The sequence below is a fragment of the Buceros rhinoceros genome, unplaced genomic scaffold, assembly GCF_000710305.1.
Source record: "Buceros rhinoceros silvestris isolate BGI_N320 unplaced genomic scaffold, ASM71030v1 scaffold6172, whole genome shotgun sequence".
Lineage (NCBI taxonomy): Eukaryota > Metazoa > Chordata > Aves > Bucerotiformes > Bucerotidae > Buceros > Buceros rhinoceros.
Window position 1 is genome coordinate 41,413 of NW_010400554.1, and position 12,445 is coordinate 53,857.

Consider the following 12,445-nt stretch of genomic DNA (forward strand, 5'->3'; position numbering starts at 1 on the left):
TCCCTCCCCTTCCCACGGCTGTTTAGATTTTTAGACATTATTAAGAATATATACCTTTTATTTTGTCATTTCCATTTGATGACTAAATTACTGTATCCTAAAGTTGGAAATGAACCGTATTTTCAGAATACTGTATTATTCTGACTAGGAAACTCATAAAGGTTTTAATTTTTATTAAGATTAATTAATGTTAAAGTACTTTAAAATTGAAATTTGTGTACTATCGGAATGTGTCTGTGGAGGTTTTTATAGCTCTGTACATTTTAGTATGTAAATTAATTTTAGTGGTAAATTAAAGCTGTGCATAGAATTTTTAAGGTTTTAGTCCCCTGACTGTAAGTGAAAGAATTGTTATTTTTCATTTGATCTCCATTTTCCAGTGTTTCATCTGTGAGAAAATGATTTTGTAAAATTCTGCATCCAGAATTTTTTTTTCCTCTTGAGAGTAAAAAACAAGATAGAGCATAAGATTTTGATGAGAAATGTGAATTTTATTGCTTCAGATAATCCAGTTTTCAACTACGTTAATAGTAGTTTAATAATCAAAGCAATTCCATATTTGATGTGAATACCATCAACGTTGAATGTATTTATTTGCTGAAGAGAGTTTTAAATGGGAATTTGTGAATAGGAAATCCTGGTAATTTTTAAAGCATGCCATTCTGCCCCAGATAAATATATTTTTTTTCCTAAAATCAAGTTGTATAATGGAAATAGAATATTTACTTTCATGTTTGTGATTTAAGCTGACATATATTAATACTGTAGATTGCGAAGTACATGCATAAAAATGGACATTGTACTTAACTGGAATGTGCTTAAAGGAAGCTCTGCAGCAAAAACCCAAATAATTACCTGTCATAAATAACAATGCTTTCCTAAACTTGAATCTGTGAGATGCCTAAAACTATATGTTTCAATGTTCGCAAGTTCAGGTTATTAATTTAAAGCAAAATACAGCTAACTATACGTTCTCTTAATTTGACTGTACAGGACAGACAGCTACCGTAGGAGTTGGAATTTCCTCCCTAACATGTTGTGAAGATAGGTGGCTCCCCACTGGTTCAAAAGTGTTGGTTTTCTTTAAAAACAAAATACAGAAAGAAACTTCTGAAAAAAAAAAGGCGGCCTTTTTTGGAACTTGATTCTTCATTTAATTCTTATTTTGCAATATCTTTGCTAAATTTTATTATTATTAATAATAATTTATTATTTCAAACATCTAATGTTGTTTCGACTATCACGTAACACTTGTGTTCTACCTGTAGAACCTGTAGAACCTACCTGTACTTCCTGCAGGTACTAGTGTGCAGAAAGAGTATCAATTCCGTTTACAGAACTGTCCTGCTATGAGGATGGTATTTGAGAGGACTTTCTTTCTGCAAGTGCATCGATCCTCACAGTTCTTCCATGAGCTAGGGCAAGCAGAAGCAGCAGTGATGGGGAACTGAGGCACACATCTCCACAAAACCTTCCACGTGTCCAGCAGAGCACACAAGGGGGATTTAGATGCCAGAATTCAAAATTTTAAAGCTCCATTCTTTGACATTCCTCATTATTTTACAGCCCTCTGTTTTCTTCAGGTGGTTTAAGTTATTTTCCCCAGCAATGATCTTGATATATTTTCAAAAGGATTTTAGCTCTGAAACATGTTTTTGTAAAGAATCTAGTGCTTAAGCCACTAATGAGGGAAGTGGAGCCTCTGGGTTCCGTTTTCGCCTCCTCTCTGGCTCTCAGAGCAGAAGCAGGGGATGGGCTCCAGGCTAAGAGCTGGTCTGGAGCCTGCTGGTGCCTGGGTGCTCTCGTCACCTCAGCAAGCTTTTGCCTCTGAGTGGAGCGGTAGCTTCAGGGTTCAGCACTGGGCTGGTGATTAAGAGAGATGAATAAAATGTTGGAGACCTGGATTCAATTCCCTTTTTTGCCTACTAGGATTCAAATTTCCTCTCAGTTATAGCGATACAGAAGTAGAAAAAAGTAATGTCCAAAAAAACTTCCTTAAGAGATTAGTGGTGTAACATTAACATTTAAAATTTGAGAGAGACATTTTGACAAGTAACATGCTGTGAATCAGGTTTTTGTTGCTGAAGGATTGTCAGCGACGTTTCATCTTTCTTGTATATGTTTTGAAAAGCCAAGAGAATCAGATGCTCCTGTTTCGTAAGCCTAGAGAGGCATGATTTTAACCTGTGCATTGAGAAAACGAACTTCAAGTGCCCTCAGAGCATGACCACGTCATTCCCTGTGATTAACTCCACTTGGCTTAAGAGCGGAATTTATAAGCAGAACTTCAGGGTATAGAAAAATAACAGTAGGAGATGAATATGTAAAGAATAGCCCGTTTGCATGGAATTGTGGTGAAGGAAGACAAATAAATACATTTTACATAGATCATCATTGTTGCAAATAGAGGATTCTCCATGTTGTAAGAAAGCACAGAAAAAGATTATTGACAATACTACGTGGTGGTTCAGGTCTGACGTGACGCATCGTGTGTGTTCACTTCCATTGACACAAGGGGGGAAAAAAGTGTCCTCTTTTTTGATTGCTCACTTCTGTACAGTAGGAACATGTGAAATACGAATATTGCTTAATGGGGATGGTTTTCCTATGTATTTATTAAAAAGTTATTTCTGTTCTCTAGATAATATTTGCAAAGAAGTCACCAAGAGTAAGAGTTTGGTGAAATAGTAATTAATTTTGTGTAGAATATAACACATACTGGTCTTATAACCCGGTGAAAAGCAGAGATTCTTCTAAGTGTTGATGAAATAAAGTCCACCTAACTTTGTAATAAAGCACTGTCCTGTGGTGTACATGGGAAAACTTCCGGTCCTTTGCGCAGAGCTCTGTGTTATAAAGTTGAACAGCTGAAAATTTGTAATATACTGTAGTAAGACAGAACTTTGAACCAAATATTAGAAGTAGACTTTATCTAATTATTTTTGCTTGATTTTACTGTTAATAATATATTTTTGTTATGGTTAAATTACAGAAAAACAGGTTAGAGATTTAGCATTAATATCCTGGAGACAACCTCAACCTCAAGAGACAGCTACTTACACTGTGGCTAGATCATCGATACCTTGACAGTTCATTCAAGTTCTCAAAAATCTGCCTTTTAAGATTTTACAGCAGTTCTTCCTAGGCTATTCCGGTGCTTCACTGACCTCAAAAGGCTTTTGCTAATATGGAAATTCAGTCCTTTTTCTCCCTGCTCTTTAAAACACATACAGTGTTTGCAGAGGAAGAGAGAGAAGAGGTATAAAAATAAACCTACGTAGACAGATTATTTCGAACAAGTAGTAACTTTTGGCCTAAATATTATGTTTCCCACAACGAAGCTGTAGTATCAAAGTGGCCTTCAGACAGATTGGATGCAGATCTGGATGGAGATGAAAAGCATCTGGCAGCACTGCGATGTTGTCATGAGATGAAAGCTTCGTGGTGGCTCAGTTTATACTCATGCTGTACCAATTAGCAACTTCAGTGTTAATATCTCACAGTATCTCACGTGATATGAAGCTTATATTTTGAGCAGGTAAAAATGTAACATCTTGTCTTGCTTTTTTCTTGATGAGTTTGTTAGCACCCTGCTTGAATTTCGACTGTGCAAGCAGAAAAATACCTCTCAACAGGGACTTGAAAACTGTTCCTTTCAGTTCTAGTACAGCTTACAGACGTAGCAGATGTGATTACCGTGGAGTAGCTTACTTAAAACAGTGAATGGATTTCCACCATGTGAACAATAAACCCCGTGCTGGAGAAAATCCTTTTGAGAAGGCATCTAATAATCTAATCGCTATCCCTAATTCTAACGCTGTCCTGCAATGAAAAGTCTGTCTTCAGTTGTTGATCCGAGCCCTGTTGATCTCAGCTGTCTCTTTATCTTCCCTGTTTCTTAATCTCTTTTTTATACAATCTTTCTTTTTTCTTTCCAAGGAAAACTGACAAAATACAACCTCACCTTCTCCTTTTTCTCATGTCTCTTATCTACTTGCCCCCAAATTCTCTGTTTTCTCCCTTACCGGAGACGCAGAAATTCACCATTGAGCTGGTGACATCCTTTGCTCTGGCCATGACAAATGCAGTCTTGTCCTTCTCTCATCCACCCAGGAATCTGCTGTAAAATTAATTATTTTTCTAGCACATCCTTCTGTAACTTTGTAATGTCACCCTTGTTTCATTTTTCCGTTGTTTCCCCCTTCTCTATTAGATCACGCAGAAGCGACTTGTCTTCCCCTTCAAGGCACTACTGGGCGCATTCCCACTCAGTCATCACTCATTTACTATTTACTGTTTCTAGCATTCTAAACGTTATTCTGATACCATCGTCATGACTTTAACTCTGTCATAAACTGATTTAGACCGCGTCCCCGTTAGAACATCGGTAAACTATACCAGTAAGTCGCAATTAGGAAAAGGTACTATCATCACCTTCTCCCAGTAGAGATGTCAAGGTCCTGTGAGGACTGCGGAGGGGAGTCAGGCATACCCAGCTGCTTGCTTTGTGTGATGTCTTTTTTGTGGACTTGCAGCATAGTCACAATTAAATTTGAGACCTGAACTTTGAACAGTGTTGGGTTGGCTGGCCCAGCAAAACCAAAGAAGATGAATAAGCACCATAGGAACAATGTGTTACAATTTTGAAAAACCAGAAAACTCAGGTAATAGCTGCAGTTGTGGGAGGCTGAGGCTTTCAGGTGTGCAGTGTATTTACAGTTTGCAACCCATTTGAAAGTTATTCTTGAAACTGAGTAAAGGACTTTGGGAGAAAGAACCGAGATTTAAAGTTCAGAATTTGCAGCTTGGGCAGTGGAAGTCAGGGACCTTTGTTGAGGTCCTTCTTTAGTAGTCAGAATACATTTGCTGTCGACAGTGAGTAATGAAGATCTGTGTTGCTTCTTGAACCTTCTGCCAGACTTCTTGGAAATGCTCTGAGAAGAACCAGTTAACATATCGATAGGAAGGATATTTTTATAGGTTCATAACTTCTTGTAGGTGTCTTATTTTCTAGAATTTGAGATTCCATAAATGCACTTGGGCTTTCTACGTCAGGTGAAGTTACTCGCTTTTGAAGTTAACTTTTATCTTGGTGAGGACTTGTGCTATTTAGGTTTTAGGACTGATCTTGCGCCCATGTCAGCTGTCGCTGGAAAAGAGACATTTGGAATCTGGAAGAATCAGCCTTACAAAACCATCATGACTCTTTGAAAGGGTGCTGCCAGATTCCCAAATGAGTCAAGACATATTTGAAAAATCTGTGGATCAAATTAGCATGGCAGTGGAAAGAAAGTATGATTCTTTTTTTCTGCTTTTTTTAAGGCCAATAGTGAGGGCGTAAAATGATAAAAAATTAATATAAGCAGCTCCCATCAAAGAAGTGATGTGGTGAGAATGCGTGAGAGATCTGAGTTTTCTGGAGGCTTGCAGGGTGGAGATTAAAGCATCACTTGCTGAGCTTTAGGATGGCATCTTCCTTTCCCACCCAAGACAATTGTCTACTGCAATTCTGTATCCCTGGATCAATTAAATTCCTTGTAAGTTAATTTATTCTAGACAGAGTGCATTTGGCTGTTGGCATGTGTTCTGTTATTCTGCTGCTCATAAATTCTCAGTCTAGAGAATAACCTTTACAAAGGATGAATAAGAATTGCCTGCATGGTATTATCTTCAAAGTTCCGCTAGTGCTTTCTGGTTTGGGAAAGTGAAAGATCCAAGGTGTCATGTTCTCCGGGATGCTGACAAATTATGTCACAGGTCTTATATTAGCAAATGAAGTAAATAGGGACTGTAAAGGCTGCTCTTCATCTTCTACTGTTATTTATCCTGAATTATGAAGCAACAGAAACACAAAATTAAGAATTATTTTAACTCCAGACTGCATTAGTCTTCATTACCTCTAACATGTGCGAACTGAGTATATATTAAGGATGTGCATTTCTTACTGGGTGATCGAATGGAACTTCTGTTATTGTCAGTAAGCTGCTTTCCTAATTTTCTGTGCATGATTCTAAAAGTCGACTTCGCAGTAACATCGTTCCATAAAATACACAGAACTTTTAATCTGTTTCGTAGGGTTGTGACTCTCAAATGAGCATGTCAGAAGTGTCCTGCAGTGGAAGTACCTCCTCTTGTCAGTCTCTGGTACATGGCTCAGCTCCAGAAATCCTCGTCGGCCTCCTTTATAACGCTACCACTGGAAGATTATCAGCAGAAGTGATAAAAGGCAGCCACTTCAAAAACTTGGCAGCGAACAGACCACCCAGTGAGTGAAAATCTTTTTCCATCCTAATGCTTCTGTACTGGTGGGGCTCTTGGTAGCGAGGACTTCAATCCTATCATTTAGTCTTACCCAATCAAAATGAAATAGAGCAATCATCAACTAATCTGTTTCATGTTTTATATTTCTAGTCAGTTGGGAAATAGCAAAAATCTAAAATTCAAAATATTAATTGTAAGTTGACAAGACAGTTTTAATTTTTCATGATGACTGACTAATAAATTACCTTTATCACAATGATTAATTGCCAAATTGCTAATGCATCACATCACAGGCCAAGAATAAAAAGTTGGTGTTTAAAGAGAAACTACATGCCAGCTAATATTAATGTAAACACTCTGAACAGTTATCGCTGTTCCTAGAGGGGTTGATACTGCCGTCGTTAAAGGCTTATGTGCCTGTGTGTGTGGTAGTGATGTATGAAACTTGGGAATGGAGCGAAGACAGCGGAGAAACAAATGGGAACCTTTGGCGTATTTACTGTGCAGAAGGAACGTTCACCGTCAGGGAGGACTTGAACTGCGTGTTCAAGCATTTGTTCAAAAATACATTTGTCTGAAATATCTGTGAACTTTATATACTTCTAAATCGGAGCCAGATGGAGTGTCACACACACAGAATGCTTGTACTGTCTCTAATTCTTTGATACAGCTTCAGAAAGTTCAGTAGTGAACTTTTTAAGAAATTTTTTGTTGGTGGGTTGTGGGTTTTTTTGGTGATGAGTCTGATTTAGTTGTAGCCAGACATAGTTACCTGCTCCTCTTGGTTTTGTCTGGAGGCTCAGCTTTCAGCCCTTCTTTCTGTTTCTTAATCCCCAGATTTGTATGGTGTTAGTGGATTATCTGGCACTAGTAGATTATGTAGCAGGCTGCCGACATGTTGTAAGTGGTTTGCACATCTCAGTTTGTCTTCGGAGTTTAGGAAGTAAGCCGAACAACTTGAGTCCGATGCTCTCCTCTTTCTTCCTTGACCCATGTTTTTTTTATTTTACTCATTAGTTACGTTTGGCTCAGCCTTACTCTGCTTTTCTTTCTCTACACTTTTCACACTGATGGAGCCAGACTTTGTTAACGGGGCCAGAGAAGGAAGGCCAAAGAAGAATCTCTAATACTGTTATGTAATTAGGCAGCTTCCCTGGAGTTAGCTATTTGGAGACAAAGCATCGAAATAGATGGGGAAAGCCAAGAAGGCCCAAGGACGCTGGGGTGGGGGAAGGAATGAATGGGAGAGAAGACCTGGAGAGAAGGGACCAAGTGTTCCCTTAAAGCAAAAAACAGTAGGTGGCTTACGCTTATCTTTCTAGTATCTCTAGAGAAAGCCAAGTTTTTCTTAATATTTAGATTATGCACGTTAGATGGGGGTTTTGAAGACAGGGGTGTTCACTCCCTGGTATGTTAATATCCAAAATGTGCCCTGTGGGCCGATGAGCTAACAGTTGTGTTTGTCACTGGGGTCAAAAATCTGTTTCAGATTGTAAGAAATTGGCATAGAACATGGTACATAGCGCTGTAATACCATGTTTTGTCTAGCCTTTTCGGAGGGAAGATCTTGTGTGTTACTTTTGATCATCCCCCGTGAAGGATCGGGGGAAGTTTTGACATTTCTGTCAAAAGTTCTGTTCAGGCAGATACAGGTTTGGAGTTCTGTTGTTTCTAAAAAGCTGGAATCTAATGCACTTTCTGGGTCTGGTAAGACCATGCACAGAATATTGTGGAATCAAAATTTCTCCTGTGGGCTGTTTATGTCAATCTTCTCCCCCCTACCCAGACGGCAGTGGTAGCACCTTCCTGTAAGCGCCTGGACCCAGGTGCATACCACTGCCATTTCCTAACTGCCTGTCAGGTGCATCGTGGACATATGCCATCACACGTGCCATCGTTTCCACCAAATGAAATCTAAGGCCCACAGGGACCATGGCGAAATGCTGTCATCAGGTTTGTTGGGACCATCAGTGGTCCAGAACCCTGAGAAGTGCTGCAAGGTACATGCACAGGTCAGTTTTCATTCGCGACTGTAATAGAAATGATAGAAAAGATTTTTATGTTATATAGTAACTCACGTGGCAAACAAGTACAGGCAAATAGGCCAAATCCTGCAGGTGATAAAAACTGATGCATCTTTGTTTCTCTGTGTGACAGTTACTATTTCATCTGAGAAAAAGACGCTTCTCGGTATTCTTTAAAATTTTGTTGAAACGGGGTACGAACTTTTGCACATTAAATGCATATTAAATCCATAAATACAGAGATTTTAACCAGTGAGATCCTTACTTGTTAAATAGAGACCCGTAGCTGCATTTCTGGTGGTACCCATCCCTCGGCTGTTTTCAGAGCTCGGATCAGAGTCATTCTCATACCCAAGTCCATCACTACTCAAGAACTAAAGTGTTACGATCAAGTGTCTGTAACTGGAAAAGCTAAGAGTAAAGCCAGCTTTCAGTTCAGATTTTATATTTCTCTTGCTTTTAATATATGAAGTATAATGACTGTGTGCAGTTTTTCTTAATGTGCTGGAGTTTGCATGAAAAAGCATAAGGTTTGATAAAAAGGATACAGTGATTTTTACCCAGTCTTCTATAACCTAATCGTTTGCATGATTCTTTCTATGTCGAGTGTGCTTTAGAACCCGGCAACTAGTAGTGCTAAGATAACCCATTATGTAAGAGGTGTAATTTTTGTAAAAGATTACACACAAAAACTGCACAAAATTTTCATTTCATTCAATTTTACCCAACAATCCTTTTGTTCAATCCTTTTTTCTGATGTATGCTGCCAAGGTTTTGTGTTCTTCCACTCCAGTGAATAGTGTTTCCTCTTTAACTTTAACCTTTGATCCTCTCTCACCCAACTATTGACATCTGGTCATTATTTCTTTTACTGCTTTCCACCCCCTGTTGTCAGACGGACTGTTCTGTTGTCTAAAACACTTGATAGGTGGACAGGTTTATATAATCCGAGGTGAGTTCCTGTAGAAACTAATTGGATGTTGTCTTTTTCATGCAAAAGAAAACTTGCCAGCAGTAAAGTTGTCCACGGCTGCCTACCATATTGGTTTATAAAAGTATATGTTTATTATTCGTGGCGCTCTCTAATGCAAAAGTTGCATTTATCTCTGATTATGGATGTTGGCATTTCGGTGTAGCCGCAAAGTGAAAATATTCGATGTGTTTCTTTTTACATAAACTCCAAACTTTTAATAACGTTATTTATGAACATCGATACGTCAGGAATAAGCAATGAAACACCAGACTGTTTAATACAGTTTTGTATTTCTTAAAATCAGTTGACTTCATGAAATGCGCATCCTTCCGCAGGAGCACAGCTCCATGCTTCTAGTCAAATGAACATGGAGCTTTAAAAATGAGGGTTTATACCAAATACTAATACCCAGCGTGTGCACATTTACTTGCATCAGCTTCTTAAATGTCCCTCCTAAGAGCACTGTACGAGCTGTGTTTTAAACAACCATCTTGAATTATACAAACCCATATTTCCCTTTAAAGGCGTATTAAATGTATTCCTACCTGAATCCAGGAATTAGTAGGGTTTTTGTATCTTGTAAAGTTCCACCTTTGAGTGCGCTTTGCTACATTTTGGTCCTTAAAAGAAATAAAATTAAAAAGCCCAAAGCAAGAACCACATCCATGCAGAGATTATTCTTAAGCATTTCATCCTGGCTGTTCTGATACCATCATTGCATATCAACATCATTTTTCTTTTCTCCTCATTAGTTGCCTTCAGTCCACTTCATTTATTCTTCTTTTCTGAAAATTCAGTGGTATGCTTTACGGTGTTGTGGCTAGTTGGAGCTTGCTTAGTGTTGATGCAATTTAAGTTTGTTTAGAACAAGTAAGGGGGGGTCAATGCGAAGAGGATTATGAGGTATACCTTTAACTTAACCCATTTACATAGTACTGAAGCTAGTTAATTTGTTAGTGTGTTTGTAATATTTTGCTTACTTGCCATCTTTCCACGTGTCTAAACTAAGCTGTGTTCAGTCAGCCTGGTATACACCATATCCTTGTACCTTATAAATGTCTCATTCTCCAGAACTTTTGTCTGGAAATATCTGACATTCCAAAATATGATTTGATTTGTAGATACATATGTTAAGTTAACACTGCTGAACTCGATGGGGCAAGAGATGTCCAAATGCAAAACTTCAATCCGCCGAGGACAGCCGAATCCGGTATACAAAGAAACCTTCGTGTTCCAAGTGGCGCTGTTCCAGCTTTCCGATGTGACACTCATACTGTCTGTATATAATAAGCGCAGCATGAAACGAAAAGAGATGATAGGGTGGATTTCCTTAGGTCTCAACAGCTCAGGAGAAGACGAACTCAATCACTGGACTGAAATGAAGGAATCTAAAGGACAGCAAGTATGCAGGTGGCATACTTTACTGGAGTCGTAATGGACGGTACCAAGCGCGGTTGCGGTTTTAAGGGAGTTTGGTCTCTCAGGAAGATGATCATCTCCAGTCACAATCAACAGAGTTGTTGTGGAAGTAAAAAAATGAGATCTGAGGTCAACATTCCATCGTAAAGAATGCACAACGTGCAAAGTGGCGGGATTTGATGTCCGATCCTCACTTAGTGGCAGACATGCCTCGGTGTCAGAGAAGCCTTGCTGTACACAGATAACGTTAGGGTCCCTCCCCCATCCACCTGATGCTGTATTTGTTTGGGTATGTTTTGTGGTTTTCAATTCAGAAACGTTTTCTGTAAGGTTTTCCAAATCGATGTAAGCTCCTCCTTGTGTACTTTTTGTATTGCTCTAATACTGTAGCTTCTGACCTGCCTGTGTTCAGATTAAAGGTCAATAATTTGCACTTTGAGAAAAAGTTAATGATCTGTAGAGCAAAAAAAAAAAAAAAAAAAAAAAAAAAAAAAAAAAAAAAAAAAAAAAAAAACACCAAAACCCACTGGTGGAGAACACTTAGTGATATAGCAAATACAAATATACAGTTGGTTTACACTGAGTTTCTTTCCAGGAGCTGAGAACAAGTAAGTTTTCATTTTTTTGATATGCAGTTGGTTTGAAAAATCCTTGCGTTTGGGCATCAGGTGAACTTTGACATAAAACTAATGTTTCTTCAATCTGTGACAGGAACGAGCTCTCTCTATGGCGTAAATTGGGTTTTTCCCTCTTGCCTGTACTTCTGCCTCATCCAAAGAGACCAGAGCATTAGTTTGGTCCCTTCCAAATCTCCTTAGACAGGTTATACTGTAAAACTCTGTAACTTTCTGTTGAAAGCACTTCCTGTATTCATGTATTCCAATGTAGGAAGCTCACAGAGCACGACTTTACTAAAATATATTTTCATTAAACAAATTGATACGGATTTCTTTAAAATGTCAGCAGTTGGAATTTAGGTTGAAAGACTGTGAAGGAAGTGGCAGCAGTTGGACTACTCTGAATGAACACGAAATACTGTGGCTTTGGTTGAAACGGGTATCTGAGTCTCTTCGGAGCTGGATTAGGGATTACTCTACGCTGTTTGCTGGAAGTAGAGAACAGACCGGAGTTTCTACCCTTCTTTTTGGAGCAGAGAACATCAGTAAGTTATTTTTCTAGTGATTTGCCAGCAATTGAATGAACCTTCACACCCAAAATAGAAGTTTGCTTTTGCTCGTGTTCAGGTCGGGAAACAGCTTTCTAACGACACAGTTGAGCAGCTGCAGTATCGCAAGAGTTTGTTTCCCATCAGAGAAGCACTCATGGCTTTGACCAAAATTCAGGAAATACCAGTGCTTCTGAGATTCCTGTTGGTCCCAGATACTTTAACTGGAATCACGGTAATTTACTGTCTGAATCTAACTGATATTACTGAAATTGTAGATTATTGAGTAAACATTTTTTAAAAGCTTCCCACTTCAAATATTTGTAGTTCTAAGATTCATTTACTTTTAACTGTTGTTATAGGAAAAGCAAGCTTTTTTTTTTTTCATTATAAAATATGGTGGCGTCATAGCGGTATGGAACCTCACTGACTGTTGCAGCACTTGGTGGGTAGAAGAGCGAGGTTTTGCATTTTGTTCAGAGAATTAGTGGTAGCTTAGAGTGTTCTCATTAAGACAAACGTTTTTCTCTTGAATTTCTCTAGAATACCTTTGAAGAACCCTGGCTTTGGGGTAGACACAGTCAAGTACAGTGAGATTTGAGA

General features: G+C 38.6%; 1 protein-coding gene across 2 annotated transcripts in view; it reads left to right on the plus strand.

The window, feature by feature from the left end:
- The window catches only part of SYT14 (synaptotagmin XIV), a 51,737-nt gene extending 40,579 nt beyond the window's left edge, over positions 1-11,158 (plus strand). The window contains exons 5-7 of one of the 2 annotated variants that reach the window (XM_010131902.1): positions 6,076-6,265; positions 9,181-9,237; positions 10,380-11,158. In XM_010131902.1, the coding sequence (XP_010130204.1) occupies positions 6,076-6,265; positions 9,181-9,237; positions 10,380-10,693 (561 nt within the window). In that variant the 3' untranslated portion in view covers positions 10,694-11,158. The remainder of the gene's footprint in view (positions 1-6,075; positions 6,266-9,180; positions 9,238-10,379) is intronic. The other variant, XM_010131903.1, reaches the window with a different exon arrangement.
- The last annotated feature ends 1,287 nt before the right edge of the window (positions 11,159-12,445 follow it).